An 18,109-nucleotide genomic window follows, 5' to 3' on the forward strand; every position below is an offset into this window, starting at 1 on the left:
CAGGTTTTGGAGATCTTACTGCACTGAACAGGCTGCTAACAGGGTGCTTAGTTCAGGGTGTGCCTCTGAGCATCCCTGGCCAGCTGCTCTGTGGAGGGTACAGACCGTGGGTTTGGACTGTTATGTGTTTTCAAGCTGAAGCAAAGAAGCAGGAGCAGCTGTGATGCTGCTGGTGTGAGGGATGGTCGGGTGAGAGGGATGGGGATGCTGAGCCGGTGCAAAAGGGTAAGGATGCTCTGTCTGTCTCACTCTAACATCTCTGTAACTTGATGCAAAGGATGCACTAATGCAAAGGCAAAGCTTTGCTGCGCAAAGCCATTTGTACATGAGCTCCCCAGCACAGGCTGGTTGGCCTGAGAGGTTTGGGAGCAGCAAGACAAGACAAAAGTCAAGAGAGCAGCCTGCTCTCCCAGCTGCTGTGAGCATGCCTGCCCTGTGCCGTGTCTGCCCTGCTGCCAGGTCTCTTGTCATGCCCTGAAAGTCTCTGCAAGCAGTGTCTTGTATCTTGACAAGGTTTTTGTCAGTAAAATACATGTGGTGGGGGAATGGGAGAAGTGGAAAGAAGTGGGTTAACAGCATCCTCTTGCATTTGAGAGTCCTCTCAAGCAAGGAGTTGCACACAGTTCGCATCGATGAGAAAGCGGCATCTTCTGTAGGCAAGGGTGGGAATTCCTTCAGGTAGATTTACCACCAGCTGAACAGCACCGTGGCGTCCAAAACATCTAGCTGGAATGCGTTTGGTTTGAAAACTCGTGCCACAGATTCATGTGCAAGCCTAGAAATTTACTCCTTTCACTTTTCAAATCCAGACTGCTGGAGTTAATGAGAAGAAGTGCTGAATGACTTGCCTAAGTCTGCCTTAGGAGCACATGAGATCCCAGACCCCATTAAAAATCCCCAAATCCTCAGCGGAGTCTACTGCCTGTGCCACCCCGATGGATTTTGAGGCCTGCAGGATAAAACTCACTGCGCTAACATATGAGTTATGGTGTGAACACACCATGGTGTGAAGGAAATAACCCACCAAGACACTTGTCATTTAGTTTGACTGTATTTTCAGCCCTGATTCCTGCCAATGGTTCTTGTCTTGGTGCATTGGTGTCTAGGGCGGGTCAACAGGGAAGTGGTGCCTGCAGGCTGCAGCATCCCAAAAGCTCTGGCTGGAACAACGTGTGACCCCACCAGCGGTCACGGTGCTCCTCCAGAAACCGTCCATGAGGGCAGAGACACTCAGCTGTGGCTTGAAGGGTGTTTAACAGACTGGGAATGATCATCTCCCATTGCACGTACGTGACTGAATGAAGTCATGCTATACTTGGGTTGCCAAGCTTTTAACACATAACTTTGAAAACTTTATTTGCTGAGGAAGGAAGGTTTCCAGGGGAATTGATAACAAAGGATGTAGTAGGTTTTTGGAAAGAAAACAACTTTCGCTGTGAAAACAGCAACCCTGAAACTTTTTCAAGGAGATAAGTTGCTTTCTAAAAATGAGCCGTAGCTCCTTGGTGTTTCCACAATAACTTACTCTGTGCCTGTGGTGGCTGTCGCTCTGCTTTAATGCAGCAATGGGGAGCTAAGGGAAACAGCTGTGGCAGAAAACGGGAGTCAGTCCTTGCCTGGCTCTCCTCTTGAGGCAACATTTCAGCACCTTCTGCCTTTCTGTGCTTCTCAGGTTCTCCACTGACCTCATCCCCAAACACAGCATTCTCGTTGTCCCCATAAGCACCATTGCCATGAAGTTCTGGTAGCGATTGCATACCAGGACTCTGCGCTTACCAGACCCCATGAGCATTGCTGAGTTACTGTTCCCACACAGATTCCTGAAGCAAACGCTATTGCTGTAATCTAAAAGAGCAAAAATGTTTGGAAAACAGCAGATGCAATGGGAAAATGACACTTCCTACATGTGATAATTGCACAACCTTAACTCTGCCCTCGGAGTATGTCTGCTTCTCGCTGTATTGTTCGGAAACTTGTGTGGCATAGAAAAAAAAGTCATTGGAAGTCTTCGTCTCCACAAATCGTAGTTAAAGCAGTTGGTGGAGGTGCCAGCAAGGGTTAAATTACCTGTGTGGGGATGAGGGGGCTGGGTAGGGTAAGTGGATTACAGCAGCTATTAAATATGGGGAGGTGACTGTCAGCATGATTTGACTTAAAATGGGCATCAGTGGAGGGGAAAAAAGCCTCTGTGGCTTTCGTGTGAGTCCAGATCGCTTCAAAGCGCAGGGCATGGTTACGCTTGCCTCCTGCCATGGTAGGAGCATATCCTGCCTTAAGCTGCTTACATTAGCTTGCTTTTTAGGTAACGCTTTTCTTTTTTTCCCCCTTGTATTCAGCCATAGGTTAACTTTGTTCAGACTGCCCTCGTCCTGCAGCCCCGCTTGCCACGCTGTCAGGCACAGCCCCTGCAGCTCACAGATGTCCCTCCTGCCTGAGCTGGTTCTTGCCTGGGGACGAAGTTTGCTCTTCAGTGGTGGGAGCCGTAAGCTTGGCTTAGTCGCCAGAGAAATTGGGAAAGCACAGTGAAAAAAAAGTCAGCCCTGCAAGGCTTGTGCTCATGCAGCTAGGAGTGGTTGAATCAACTTTTGTCTTTACTCATCGCTCATTTAGCCTGCCCTTCCTTGGCTGTTCGCTGCCTTCATCTCCTACGGCAGCCGCTGCCGAGGAACCGGCCCATGTGAAAAGCGGCTCAGCAAAGATGGCAAGGGCTGGCCCTTGGCACATCGCTGCCTGGCCTGCCATGGCAGTGCTTCTGCGGGCCTGACGGGGCCGGGGCGAAACGCGGGGCAGGCCTGCTGCTTTTTGGGAAATGCCACTCTTTGGCACCTCGGGAGTTTTGCAGAACCATAGCTGGTGCATTTGGTGGAGTCGATGGATTGCCGAGGGCTCGATGAGGACGCTTCTGGGAAGACTATGGCAGTGCCGTCGAAACACCTTTGGCTCCGTACCGGCCAGTGGCCAGACACAAAGCAGAAAGGATGTCGGCAAAGGCGGCAGCCGAGGTGCTGGCGCTGGCACGGGGAGCCCGTGCCCCAGGACCGGGCAGCAGCAGGAGTTGGCCGCCGGCTGCCCAGCCCTACCGGGTAACTTCCAGCGCAGCCCGGCGGGGCGAGGCAGGCTGCGGCCGCCCTTCCCCTCACGGAGCGGGCCTGCCGCACCCCCGTGCCCCGCTGACCGCCGCCGGTACCTGCCGCCCCTCCCGCCGCCCGGAGCCCGCTCCCGCCTCGCGGGCAGGACCGGGCCGCCCGGCCGCGCTCTCCCCTCACGGGCTCCCGCCCCGCAGCAGGCCCGGCGGCGGCCTCAGCCCCGCTCCCCCGGGGCCGGGCAAGGCGACGAGCGAGCCCTCCGCGGGGGAAGGGGCGGGAAAGGAAGGGGCCACCCGCCACCGCCGGCAGAGAGGAGCCAGCCCTCCCGCCGCGACGGGGTGCCGGTGCGGGGGGCAGCGCCCGCGGCGCTGAGGAGGGGGCGGGAGGCGGCCCGCGGGGGCTCCCGGCCGGGGGCGGGGGCGGGGCCCGGCGGGGAGGCGGTGCGGCGCGGGGGGCGCTCCCCGCTCTCCTCCCCGCCAGGGCCGGCGGCGGGGCCGCCCCCATTGGCCGCGGCGCGGCGGAGAGCTCCGCCCGCCGGAGCGGCGCGGCGCGGGGAGGGAGAGGAGGGAGGAGGAGGAGGAGGGAGGGCGCCGGGCTGCGCTGCGCTGCTAGTCTGGAGCGGAGCCTGGCAGCGGCAGGAGCGGCGGCGCGGGGGTGAGGAGCAGCCGGAGCCTGCTGGACGGAGGCACCCCGTCCCCCTCCCCCTCGCCTCTTTCTTTGTGCGCAGGGCAGGGGCGGCCCCGATCCATGGTCATGGGCGACAAGAAGAGCCCGACCAGGTGAGCGGGGGGCGCGGGGGGGCGCGGGGGCGGGCGGGGAGAGGCACCTAAGATGGAGGGAGCGCGGCGGGGGCCGCCCCTGCCCCTCTGCCCCGGCGGCGGCGGGCCCGGCTCGGCGCTGGCGCGGCGGGAGGGGATGGCGGTGGGTAGGCCCCTGGCTGGTAGTTGCGTGCGTGTGCTCCGCCGCGGGGGAAGGGGGGCCGCGGCGGCGAGGGGCTCCTAAGATGGAGGGAGTGCGCGGGGAGGGGGGCGGCGTGCCCGCGCCGCCCCGCCAGGTACGCGGGGGGCCGGGGCGGGGGGGCTGCGGGCGGGCGGGGAGGGAGGGAGGGAGGCAGGCTCCTAAGATGGAGGGAGCGTGGAAGGGCAGGAGGAGGAGGGGGAGTGCCGGTGTCTCCCTGCCCGCCGCCGGTGCCAGGGCTGGTCTGGTGAGAGAGCAGCCATGGCGGCTCCGCTCGCTCGCACTCCCGCTCCGCGCACTCGCTGCTCCCAGACAAAGGGAGGTTTAACAAGGTGGAGGAGGGAACGCGCCTCCCAGCCTTCAAACTCTCCCACCCACCCTCCCTCCCTCCCTCCGGGGGGGGGGGGCGGCCCTCGCCGCGGTGCGGGGGGCGCCGGGGGACGCGGCCGGCCCGGCCCGGCTGGGTTCGGCCCGGCCCGGCCCGCTGGGCCCTCCCGCGGCGCGGGGCCGGGGGCGGAGCGCGGCGCCGCACCTCGCCGGGTGCCGGCCCCGGTAGGTGTTTGTCGGCCGTTCCCGGGCGCGGGGGGAGCGCGGCGGGCAGAGCGGGGCGCCGGGCTTGGGGGCTCGGGAACATGGTCTCTCATGTGTGTGTTTTCTTTCTCTCCTCCTCTCCCTCCTCCTCCCGCCGCCTCTCTCCTCCTCCCCAAACACACACGTACACACACGCTTCCCCTCGCCCTCCCCCTCCTCAAGGCCGAAGAGGCAAGCCAAACCTGCAGCCGACGAAGGCTTTTGGGACTGTAGCGTGTGCACCTTCAGGAACAGCGCCGAAGCCTTCAAGTGCAGCATCTGCGATGTCAGGAAAGGCACCTCCACAAGGTACGTCCGCACCTTTCGGCGTGGCTTTTGCCCCACGCTGGGCTGCGCCGACTTGTTGATTTTTTTTTCCCGCTGTTGTCTGGATATTGGCCGGTCGCATTCCCCCCTTCTCCCCGATGCAGTCCCTTCTGTCCCCACTCAAAAGCTTGTGGATTTAAAAAATTCTCTTTTCAAGCGTTTAATTTGAGCTGGAAGACATGTTTCGTGGATGTGGCATGGACCTGAATCTTGTTGTTCTGTGCTTTTTTGTCACTGACGCACAGTGGACCTCCTGGAGATCTGTGGCCAGCCAGAAGAGTTCTGACCCTGATTTGGGGCAGACTGTTTTCTGTGGTTTAGGTGGAGATTTACCCTGTGTTTTCTACAGGGGTAGGAATGGCTGTGGATTAGGGAGTGAGAAAGGAAACGGCTGAAACTAAAGATGCCATGAGAACAACCACCCCCTTCCTGAGATGTTGATCTCTCCGTGTCTGTTGTCATCCAAAAGGAATCGGCTTTGTGCTCGGTGTGGGAATGATGCGGATTTCTGAAAGCTTTAGCTGTCAGGTCTCTCTCATTGCCTTGCGCTGAGTAACTGTGGAAGTCTTTTTGAGATGGTGAGGGACGTACAGTAATTAAGTTAATTTAAAAAACAAACAGCCCAAAACCCCAACCCAAAACCTTGCACTTTCCCGGTTCATGGGTTCAGAAAGTTTGTCCTGGAAATATCAATTGGCACTAGGAGGCGTGGGGTGCTCTGCTTTTTCTTTCTTTTTCTGATTTGTTCTACCATGTTGACTTCTGATTTTGTTCGTATTGTACCTTCCAAATTTGAGTTTCCATTGCTCTGCCCTGCCAAGGAAGTAGTCCATAAGATTTCCATTGTGAGAGGCATCGTTTTCCTCCTTTGAGTGAAGCCATGTATTGCGATGCTCTCATCAGCAGGCTGTTTGCATGACTTGGCTGTCTTGACTTGATTGACAAAGGAGGCGAAAGCGTGTTCGGTTGGTTATTGTTCGCACTGTGCTTTAGGCGATGTGAAGCGCCTACATTTTTAATGGGGAGCATGCTTTTGGGCCCTGAGTTACAGTAACAGGGTGCTGTAGTGCTTTTACTGTGTGTTTTGTGATGCACATTGGTTACAAAGTATCTCTATGCTTTTTACAAAATAAACGGAGGTGTTGAACTTCAATTTAAATAGTGTAGTTACAGCATTGAATTAAGATTGAACAGCCGTGTTCTGTATGCACCTGGAGCTGATCCTTCATGTTTTGTTCAGTCTGATTTTGTCATGCAACTAAACCTTCACAGCATGCTTGATTTGTGGGTTTCTGTTTCCTTGGCCTCCCTGTGGGCTCAGGTGAAACCTGGATCCTGCAGTTGCCTGGCCTTTTAATTGTGCTGCTACAGTGCGTAGCCTTGCAGTCACCGCAGGTTCTCCCAGCGTCACGTCAAGCCTGTGCTTGGGTGTTTGTAGGAGGAGAGCCTTAATGCAATGTAGGAGCCCATGTGAGTTGTATCTTGTTTCAGACTTGATCATTTTCATTTGGCCACCATGCTGATATTTGTTTTGAGAGCAGCAGCTTTCTTTCACATGCCCTTACTTTTTATTTTTTTAAAAAATTGTGATTTCCAAACTGTTGAGGTAGTAGGATGTTTTGTCTTTTAAAGGGCCATTAAGAGGGATAGCAGTTGATGATTTCAGGTTAAGAGCTGTAGCCTTACTTGCAGATGTGATCCCTTGCTCTAGAACATTGTTCTTCTGTTTAGCTTTTAATGGACCCTTATGAATGGCTTCTAATTTTAATTCATTTAATTCATCAGCTTTCTATTCATTTTTGCTGCTTTTAAAATGGCTTTTGTTTGTAGAATTTGAGAAAGTATTTAAAATATTCAATGGACCATCATGCCTTCTTGTATATTTATATAATTTATGAATAAATATAACCGAAAGCAGGAGTGATTGAATGTTGTGAGGGAGTGTGTATGTTGATAAGACCTGGGAGGTCAGAGTTCTTTGTTGTGGTATTGCTTTTGAGTGTTACAGTATGTGACGTGCGAGTTGATGCTGGGGAAATTCTTCAGAATTTTTTAAAACAAATGACTGATGTAAAGATACTTAATGAGTTATGATTGATAATGTATTGCATGAAATATAAGGTGTCTGATGTGCTTGACTTTTTAAAGTTGCAATTTGACAAGTTGGTGACACTTTTCCACATTTAAAGCTGCCTTGCCTTCGTTAAGGCTTACTTCAGTAACACTTATCGGAAATTTATCAAACTCAATTTTTAAAAAGACTTAGCAAAGTAGTGAAAGACAGGCATCATAGACATGGTGAGGCAACTGGTTTTTGTCAAATTGTGTGCAACTACAGTATGCCCAGCTTTTTTACTAAGATCTGGTATGACCTACTTTCTGCGCCCCCCCCCCCCCCCTCCACGGTGAAGCCACTAATTTGATGTAGAATTTGCTTTGGCTGATAAATATTCTCTGATTTGGTAATTAGTTAGGACGTTAGCTAATTCTCACCGTGTGTATACGTTTTTCAGTCTCGATGTAGTCTGTTGGTGTGTGGGAGGGGTGGCTGGCAGCAGTTCTAAGTTTTACTTTCTCAGATCCAGCTATCCCTTTTCCCTAGGATCTCATAAAAGGAGCTTCAAACAGTGAGTTTTAGAACTGTCCTGCCAAGTCCAAATTGCTGTAGATGCTAAACAGTTAAATTGCACCTGAATACTTTTTCAAGGGGCTGTTTATAAATATTTCAGTTGCACTTTTAAATAAAAATGAGGTCAAATCCATCTCAAGAGTATTGGGAGTTGTCGTGCAAAGATTACATTAAACCTGTAGTACTTAGTTGAATACTGGATTTGTTACAGTATGTCACTAACTCCCTTTCCTCAACTTTATCTTGCTGTTTTATGGCTAAACTTTATTATGCTCTATTTAGGCAAGTATGGTGAGTTTTTCTACGTTTTTTTCTTCTGTGAGGATCATGGCAAAGCTATAAGCTATGTTCAATACGACGTTGAGATGAGTGAGACAATGATTTAACTGGCTTATCTTGGGAGTGAGCAATGGTAACGTGTTTGCTGGGGTGTACAATATATTTTTGTTTTCTTTTGTATTGGTGTAATGGCACAGGGAACTGGTGCTGGCCATCGCTTCCACTTGTGTCATGCGGCTCTTCTGGTGGTTTACTCTGGTGTAGCCCCAGCAGCTCCAGCACACAGGAGAAGGCTTGAATGAAAACTTCTGCTGGGAAGTTTGCTCCACGGATGCATGTTCCCTTCCAGTATCCATTGCTTCTTCAAATGTGGAAGGAAAGTTTACTTTGGATTTCCTAGGAATATGAGGGCAGAATTTGGCCTCGTATTTCCCTTTATGGGGAGCTGTATGTTCCTATTTGAGGGTAGGTGATGGAGCTCTGTGTTTCCATTTGTTTTTTCTTAATGGTGTTCTTCTCTTCCGCTTCAGTTCTCTGATGGTTTATGTATGTTGTGTTCCTGTGTACACGTCTTGTTGTAGCTTCCTTTCTCCTCCCAGGTGTGACCACACAGAGTGTTTCTGCATGGGGTTGCATTCACGCATCACTGTGAAGAATATCTACCCTCTCCCTCTGATTTTCTGAAGCTTCCCTTCTGGATAAATAGGGAAGCAGTGCAATGTGGTGGAGCTTCTCTGGTGTTAATTTTTCTTTAACTTTAGGATAAATGCTTTCTTGTCCGAACTTCACATCCTGTATCATGAATGTGCCTTGATTACAGAGAAGTGCACTAAAAAAAAGTCAGTGGAAGATGAGAGCACAACAACTGGGTGTCTGACATGCAAATTAACAAAACAATGGGATTCTTTAGTATAAAATTAACAAGTTGTAGTGTGTATGTCCTCTGCAAGACACACATTTAATAAGGTTTTGTTGTATTTGTTGCTAGTACTTGTGTGCCTGAAATGCATTGTTTGGAGTTTGCATCAAGTGGTTTGAACCTGTGTTTCATTGTGGAGTGCTCAAGGAGTGTATGTCAGTAGTGCTTCACTCTTTTGCCATTCTTTTTGAGAGGCGGCCAAGCTGAGACTGTTCAAAATGATTTTAATTTTCTCTTGTGTGGAACAGGTGTCTTGGATAGATCCTGGCCTTTGTTCCCCTTCAGTTCTCCAGAAAATTCCTTTGCATGTTTGCGGGATCTAAGCAAGCACCGTGAAGGATTTAAACTACTGTCCATGTCACCATTGAAAAGTATCTCTTGTTCTGTTCTGCGTCCAGGCTGGGCTGACCAGAATAGACACCAGATAGTCCTGCTATTCCTGGAATGAGGAATCAGGCTGATGATCCTGACCTCCATACAACTAATATATGCCCTGCTTATTCACCATGTATTTGCAGGACTGTTCTTCTAAAAACACTTGCTTTGGTGTGTAGCTGTGGTGTAGGTTGGAAGCAAAGTGGTTTCATTAAATTCTTTCAAGTTAAATAGCTTTCACCTGCATTAAGGTGGGTTTTATTTAGCATCATAGCTGGCCTTCAAGTGGGTTATTTTGTATAAAAATGGAGTATGTGACTCGTTTGGGAAAAGCTGTTGTGGAAGGGATGTTTGTGCCTTTACTCTAGATTATTTATCTTACTAATTGGCCATTTAGCTGTATGGTTAAATCATCCCTATTCTCCCTGAAGTTAAATGGCAGTTGGATCAGGTGGAGCAAAGCATGGTCGGTACCAGCCTGGAGTTGTGCCAGTGCTCTGTGGGGCCATCCAGGGTTGTGTCCCCTCTGGGGCTGCTTTGTTGGTGATGGATGGGAACAGGTAATTCTGCCTAAGTAGTTCTGAGTGCCGGAATGCACGATGCCTATTTGCAAAATGTTTGCCCACGTGCAACACGTGCAAGGGGGTTCTTGAGAGCTCTTTTGTCTTGTTTATCAGCACTGTCTGAAAGTAATTAGCTGTTACTTTCTGAATTTGTAGATGAGGAGTACTTCTGTTAGGTCTGGCAAACCCACCAGGAGCTAAGGACAGGAGGAGCCTTTTGCAAACCTAGCATTTTGCAAGCAGTCAATGATGATGGTTTGCAGCAAGCCCTGAATCCTGGGGTTGTGGTTTGACGATATGCTAAGTTTGACTTCATGACCCATATTGCTGGACCCCAGGTGTCTCAGCCACGTGGCTTGGAGTATTGATCCGTTATAAACTGACTACTGGTACAGATTTGTGCTATGCTTACTTTTTTTAACTAGCATAGACCGTGAGACTTGATCTGAGCAGATGAAGCTGCTCAGCTTCAGATCAGCTATTATCTATCATCCTGGTGCAAGCTAACCCTGGGAGAAGATATGCGTCTTGCACTTTGGCTGTTTGAAAGAAATAGAGTTGTGTCCTGATTAGCTCTTTCCTGGTCTTTGGCATTAACGATCTCATTACCATCGCCCCAGGATTTTCCCCAGTCTCAGCACTTCTGGGAAATCATTCACAGCAGGGAGGATCCTCGGTATTGACATGCAGGACCAATGCAATGTGCCTTTGCTATGATTGTCAGATTTGGGTACCTGGAATGCTGTAGGTGACAAACACAGTAGGTAGTGCAGTGGCTGCTGTGACTCACTTTGCTTTACCACTTTTTGTTCCTGAAGGTCCTGTTAAGGGATGATAGCTATACCTGTTTTGATGCTTCTTTGTTAGGGAAAAAAAAGATCTTTTTGTTAAAATAAATACTAAAATCTTTAATGTGGATAAAGGGTGTTATAATTTTTTTATGTAGATTACCCGTTTGAGTTAAATAATTGTGGGTGGTAGGGTTTAGCATCAATCTCTGACTTCTGTTGGAGACTGTGAAGATCTGATAGATAAACTATGACCGAGCGTGTTAATCTATTGCTGATAATATGCCGCATGGATATTATTCATTTTTCCCTTCCTCCATGGACTTCTTTTCTGGGAGACGAGAATCTAAATCAAAGTATGTATGTGTGTGTAGGAGGAGAGGGCATGCAACTTTTTTTATTCCTGTAAGCAGACGACGTGGCCACTGGGATGCTGACCCATTGCTCTCAGCCGGTCCTCGTGGGGAACTGGTAGGCAGAGGAATGCAGAGTAACCTTCTCTGCGTGCCTTTCTTAATTGCCCTGATTGTTTCATGTTTCCATCAGCTGGCTGCAGAGGGGCTGCTGCATCTGCACAATTGGCATGGGTATTTGCACCCTGATGTGGCTTGTCTAGTAAGTGGAACCTCGCATGAACTGGAAATAAGGAAGTGTTGCCTGGAGTAATAATAGTTGAGAGGAGGGAAGTGATGGATGCAAAGCGTGCTTCTCTGTGGCCACCCTTAGCTCCTGTGGGATCTTGCCTGACTGTCCTGTGCTGCACCTTAGTGTCCCTGGGCAGCTTGTAGTGCTGTGGGGCACTGTTTTGGCCGAACTGTTTGGTCCCTGAAAAAAATGCACAGGACCCAAGACCCATGCGAAGTGAAAGAAGTCAAGAAATGTGCTGTGGGCTAGGTGGATTGTTTTGGCTGGCTATATCCAGCTTTTGTGCTGTAGCTTGGACACGCCTGCCATAACTCCAGGCTACTTTGCTGCTGGTCGTGAATCAGGTGTCCCTTGTACTCCAGCTGCTATGAGACTTGCTTTGTGTTAGCAATGTGAATTAAATGGCTTTGCTGTTGGTAGGCTCACTGTTCTTGCTGCGGTGTGGCTGCTTTTCTTCCTGCTCTGTTAGGCTTGAATGTGCAGACAGGTCCTTCCAGGGCCCCTTGGTGAGAAACACAGAAGTTTACAGCACTTCTGGGGAGTCCTGCCCATGTGCAGGAACATGGCAGCAGGGCGGGAGATGCAGCTTGCAGAGTGCCCCTGCATTAGGTGAAGGATGTGCTCTGCTTATCCTTTAATATGTGTATCTCTCCTTGTCTGCGTAGTTCTTCTTACGAGGAAACCCACTGACCTATTTTGTGGGATTTCGGGTGGTTCTGTAGGTTAGTGGGTTCCAGTCCCGCAATGTAGGTCACTCACGAGGTGCGTTAAGAGTTTCATAACGTGTAGCTCTGACCTGAAATAAGATTCATACAAACTGTGGCTGCAGCTGTACTTTACGTCTCGCCTTGCACTGGCTGCCTTCTTCACAAGGTAAAAGGAGAAATCTGGACATTTCCAGAGGGAAGAGGTCTTACAGGAGGGTTTGTGAGTATTTATGTAAATGCGCGTGTTTCAGACAGGTAAGGGCAAGTTATCATGATTGCCACTTCATGTTTGTTAAGGACATGGCAAAAAAGCAGACCAGGAACACTGAGTAACCTGTACATGCTACTCTAAGCAGATGTCCAGGATTACACGATACCACGGAAATAATGTGGAAATGCCTCCATTACATTTATGTAAGTTCCTTTTACAGCTGACATATGCTAAGTACATTGATTGTCTCTTTGTGCAGACAGATTTTCTTTACATCAACCAGAGCTCCTTTCATGCTTTTCTGGTACATCTGGAGGTACAACCAAATCTTTAACATTGTTCTTCCCATAAGCCAGCTATTAATTAGGAGCATGTTCTTTGTAGCAGAGTGCTAATTGGTTCATCAACAAATTCACTGCCTGTTAAACATGGGGAAAGTCTGACTGGCTCAAATACAAATGAGAGGAAAAAGCATTGCATCACTTCTTGCTGGCCTGGTGGGTTTTGTTTGATTGTTCAGTAACTTGGTATCTTCAGAGTCAGGTGAATCTCAACTGCTTCCTAGAAAAAACAAAATGAACTGGCTAAAACTGGTCATTGTTCGATAGTGTTTTATGATTGGATTGCTGCCTGCGTTTCTGAAAGTTGAAAGTGCACCTACAGACAATCTTCTATTAAGTAATATTGGGAATGCGTGAGAAAAAGGGGTTGTGTAGGTATCTAAAGTATGGATCGTAAAACCAGGAGACCTGATTTTGAACCATATGTGGTCTTATTGGAGACACTGGCCTGGGATTGTGGAGTAACCTCCTATGCTACAAGGATGACATTACTAAAAATTTGTAATTATGTTTTTTACCGCAGAAGCAGAAATCTTGTAATATCAAATTGATTTTAACCTTCTGACTGATAAACATTTTGAAGCATACATTTTATGGCAATTTGCGGAGAGCTGAAATGTTCCATATTTAAGTAAGCACAGTGTATGCTTTATGTCAGTTGCCATATGGAGGTGCAAATTTCCAGAGACTATATTTACAATTTGCATAGGAATATGGACATGGTGACATGGACAGTGGGATTGAGCGCACCCTCAGCACGTTTGCTGATGACATCAAGCAGTGCAGCGCTGGAGGGAAGGGATGCCATCCAGGGGGACCTTGACAGGCTGGAGAGGTGGGCCTGTGTGAACCTCATGAAGTTCAGCAAGGCCAAGTGCAAGGTCCTGCATGTGGGTCTGAGCAATCCCAAGCACAAATAGAGTCTGGGCAGAGAATGGATTGAGAGCAGCCCTGAGGAGAAGCACTTGGGGGTGTTGGTTGATGAGAAGCTTGATGTGTACTTGTAGCCCAGAAAGTGAACTGTACCCTGGGCTGCATCAAAAGAAGTGTGAAAAGCAGTCGAGGGAGGTGATTCTCCCCCTCTACTCTGTTCTTGTGAGACACCCCCCACACCCACCCCCGAGTATTGCATCCAGTTCTGGGCCCCCCAGCCTAAGAAGGACATGGACCTGTTGGAGTAAGTCCAGAGGAGGCCATGAAGATGCTCAGAAGGCAGGAGCACCTCTCTGATGAAGACAGGCTGAGGGAGTTGGGATGGTTCAGCCTGGAGAAGAGAAGGCTCCGAGGAGACCTTATAGTGGTCTTTCAGTACTTAAAGGGGGCTTATAAGAAAGATGGGGACAGACTTTTTAGTAGGGCCTGTCGTGACAGGACAAGGGGTGACAGTCTTAAACTAAAAGAGGCGAGATTTAGATGAGGTGTTACAAAGAATTCTTCACTGTGAGGGGGGTGAGGTGCTGGCACAGGCTGCCCAGAGCAGCTGTGGGTGCCCCATCCCTGGCAGTGCCCAAGGCCAGGTTGGACGGGGCTTGGAGCAACCTGGGCTGGTGGAAGGTGTTCTTGTCCACAGTGCGGGAGGTTGGAATTAGATGGTCCCTTCCAACCCAAACCGTTCTGTGCTTCTGTGTTCAGGAAACTTTAGTTTGAGGATCTTACCAGTTTGGTTGTCTTTAAATAAAGTGGAAGCAAAAGAAGTCAGTTTTGGGTTCTGTTTAGGGCTAAATGAGGAATAAATGTTTAGATTTGTTTTCTCAAGAAATTGTTCTTTGGGATTTCAGAGTTATGATGGATTGCTTGTAGCGTGCAGAGGTGCTAAGTGAGACAGAGTATCTTGCCTGAGATAAAGCTGCCGCCTTCAGATTTATGTTATTGAGTAGACAGACGTGATACTGATAAGAATCTGAAATATTTTTCCCTGGAATAAATTATTTTGGTGTGCATGGAACTATGTCCAGGTAAATCATGTGCGATTTAATATGGTCCAACTGGCGAGCTGGACAGAGGATGTGGAAGTACTACGGTTTGGTAGTTTCAGTGATACAAAATGGGTTAGAATGTTACCAGATGAGTAATTGACCATGGGTTGTCCTCTGTGCTCCTGTCCCAAATGTGCAACATTTTTTAAATTATAAAGGTAGTTCTTAATTCGTTTACTTACTTTTAATTCTTTTATTATCTATGTACTAAATAAATGGAAAGACGTGTTTTCTTTCACTTCTGTTTGCAGGTATAAATGGGGATAGTATGATGTTAGTGTGATTTGAGCCTGTGTAAGAGCCTGGAATTCACCCTTAGCTCGCTAAATATCCTCAAGTTGCCATTTTTAAATCTGTACGATTGTATTCGCTGTCTCTGTGTTAATTTGATCAAGAAATTTATGTCTATGGTAGGTGTTTCATTCCTTTGTTAAAAATGCCTAGATTAGCAGAAGGACATAAATCTTACTTGTCGTGGTTGTACAAAGCATGCATATATGTTCAGGTTGTTGGAAATGTGTGTTTCTGCTGAAACATTTGGCTCTAATTATGTATCTTGGAACTCTTATTCTGAAAGTGCTTTCACTGTTTTTTTCGGAAGTGGTACTGAGCACTTTCTCTTCCCAAGATGAGATTTCAGTAAGAGAGGCAATACATTGATGGATGATGGCCCTGTGATGGAGTCAATCAGCCAGTACAGTCATTTGTCTCCTGGGGATACAGGGTAGAGCACATCATTAGCAGCAGAAGGGGAGGTTTTCCTCTGTAATGCTAATAGGGTGAGGAAGCTCTGGCTGGTGCCTGTTTGCTGCTATTGCTCCGTTATTACAGGTGCCTTATGGAGAAACAAAACCGTTTTCATTTGTTATCTGTAACAGTCATGGGTGTGGATCAATTTAGCAAAAATATTTAATAAGGTCTAGGAAATGTTTCCAATTCAGCATAGTATTAGCAATTCATAAACCTGTATCATGTAAAACTGCTTGTCATAAAAATGATTAATTATTTTGGGGGGAGGGGGGGGAGTTATGTGTGTTTTATTGGTTTTACATGCAAGTAGCTTAGCTTGTGTAGGAAAGACTGGCAGCTGCCCGATGCCAGTGTGGGATTCGAAGGACAGTGTGTCTTAATCAGAGAAGTGTTGAAAGTTAAGCTTGGTGGGCCGGAGAAGTTGCTCTAATAGCATCTGACAGCACTGGGTTTCTGTTAAAGCAAAAGGCAAAGCATGTGGTAGCCACGGCGGGTGGCTCGTCCGAGGGACGGCTGGGTGGTGTGCTGTTGTGGGGCAGCGGTAATGAGTTAGCTTAAAGGTAGCTTGGTATGCACCAGCTTTGACCAGGGAGGGTGAGTTAACTTGCAAGCGACTGTTCCTCGATGGCTGCTTTGTTCTGGGCTGGTGCCTCTCCTCAGAGGTGGCGTAACGGTGGTCCCGTCGGGACCAGATGGGGCTTTCCCTGGGGTGGGCAGGAGCACTCCTGTTACGGAATACAGGGCTGCAAACCTCACATGGTTAATTCCCACGTGACACACAATGAAACTGTAAATGCCGGCAGAAGAGCATTATCTTGGATGGCTGCTGGGTGTTTCTGTGTACCTGGTGACTATGCTTCGAGCAGGGGGCCTCGAGCTGGGACACTGCTTGTTGCAGGGATTTGTTTTCCCCCCTTTTAACTTGCTGTGACTCTGGACAGTTAGGTAAAGCTACATGCGAGTTACCGGTCTGTAAAGCAAATGCAGTAAGAAGTCCCTACCATACATGGCTTATAGGAGGTAAAGTTAATTTTTGGAAGGGGCTTTGAAGTTCTGAAATGTCTTCTCAAAAACTGCACGTGAAGTCAGACTTAAAAAGCAATGCTTCTCTTCCTTTCTCTGAACTGTAGAGGTAATCACTTAAAAATAAGAGCAAAGGCAGCAAGAAAGCAAATGATGTTACATCTGCTGGAATGGTGTGGTGGGTAGACTTTGTACACTTTGTTTCACCATTATGTGCAGCGATGTCTTTGCTCCTAAAAGCACTTGGAGGAATGGCACAGCTGTGTGCTGTATGGGTACTAAAGACATGGGATTGTTAGAGTTGCACAATTTTACATGTGGGTTAGCAGAGTGAGGAACATACTTAATCATGGGTGTGGGAATACAGCACCCTGGCAGCAATTAAGAGTCGTTAATTAGAAGTACTTATTGCAGGATATGACTCAAGTTAGTTGTAAGTTGCTTAACTTCTGAGGTCAGGAAGATCTAATGCATCCGAGACAAGTGTTATTAGTGTCCATGGGACTGCGGGACTATCCACAGGGACAGTCTGTAATACCAGAGCTCAGACTGTGAAATTTTGAGGTTCATTAAATGACTTGTTGACAGTGACAGTTTTGCAAGCTGGGACCACACATTTGCATTCAGAAGTTTAGAGCTACGAAGGGTTCATTAAGGCTCCTAGGTTGCATTGTCTGGGAATGTGCAATTGTGTGCTGGGAATTCACGCTGCTGTGCCGAGAGTCACTACTATTCAACCAGCATGCAAAGAAGTGAGAAGTGAAACTTTTTCATAAACAAAAGCTTCCCTGTCTGTATGAAAAGGATGACTTTTTTTTCCGATTACAAATTAACCTATTGATACAGAAATCACCAGTGCACAGGGTGGTGGAACATCATGCCTGTATTGCTGCATACCTACTCTGTAAATGCATGGGAGAGCATACCCTCGTGTTCAGCATATGTATTTATGAAGATGTAAAACATGAGGACAGTCTCATCACTTGTACCTGGAAGAGGCATTTACTGCTGCCAATGGCCAGGCATGTCAAGCCAGTAATGGGAAAAGATCCGTAATAAGGTACCTGTTACAGTTTTGTGCCAGTTCTCAGGGTTTTTCCAAATGTGCAGGGAAGGTAAAGGATAACACTTAGCAGTAGTTTGGTTTTCTTTCCATCTCTTTTGTTTTACTCTTCTTGTCTCTTTTTTGTGTTGTAAGCCAGACTGACTTTCCCACTGGCACTCTGAATTCAAAGCTATGAAATTGTACAGCTGTGTACTACACTTACTTGTTTTTTAAAGCCTGTCACAAGCATGAGTGGTTTGGGGTTTGGGTTTTGTTTGGTGTGTTCCCCCCCAACTAAGGCATATAGTGTAAGGAACAGGTTTACTTAGTCACAGGTGTGGGAATATGGACGCTGTGCTAGGAAATTAGTTTAATAACAGTTGGTTGCTTTATTTCTGAGTGTGCTAGCATTTGCAAATCTCTCTTGGCTTGACAGATAGTTGATGCTTGTGGAGAATGTGACCTTTTGCTCTTTGCATTGCTTTTTCTGAATCATGTCCAGAGGCTGCAGAAGTCAGTGAAGCAGTTGGTGGTCAGGGTTGGATCAGGCCTCTGAGACTGATGCATCAAGAAGAAAAGGAATAAGTTGACATGAAACTTAAAATGGTTATCTTTTGTGATCTTGCTTTGTTCCAAGACTTTTTTTTCTAGGGAGATGTTATTGATAGATAAAAAAGAATTGAGAAATGAGTTGTATAAAGACCTAAATGAGACTTGGGAGAAACTTGGTGTGTGTCCATGTAAGCAGGGGACTACTCAGGGCACTTGTTGCTCAGTTGTCCTGGAGCCTCTGAAGCTTAAACAAAGCCTGAGACTGAGAAAACTTTGGATCTGTTTGTTTTTTTGGTTTGGTTTGGTTTTTTTTTTCCAAAGTAAGTGTGTTAGATCATGACCAAACATTTTTTTGTTTTTAAGCAG

General features: G+C 48.1%; 1 protein-coding gene across 1 annotated transcript in view; it reads left to right on the forward strand.

Annotated features, from left to right (window-relative positions):
• Positions 1 to 3,659: 3,659 nt before the first annotated feature.
• Positions 3,660 to 18,109, forward strand: part of LOC121087377 (RING1 and YY1 binding protein) — a 46,932-nt gene continuing 32,482 nt past the window's right edge. The window contains exons 1-2 of the mRNA XM_040592314.1: positions 3,660 to 3,865; positions 4,797 to 4,922. Coding sequence (XP_040448248.1) covers positions 3,834 to 3,865; positions 4,797 to 4,922 — 158 coding nt within the window. The 5' untranslated portion in view covers positions 3,660 to 3,833. The remainder of the gene's footprint in view (positions 3,866 to 4,796; positions 4,923 to 18,109) is intronic.

This window comes from Falco naumanni, chromosome 4 (genome assembly GCF_017639655.2).
Source record: "Falco naumanni isolate bFalNau1 chromosome 4, bFalNau1.pat, whole genome shotgun sequence".
In the NCBI taxonomy this organism is placed as follows: domain Eukaryota; kingdom Metazoa; phylum Chordata; class Aves; order Falconiformes; family Falconidae; genus Falco; species Falco naumanni.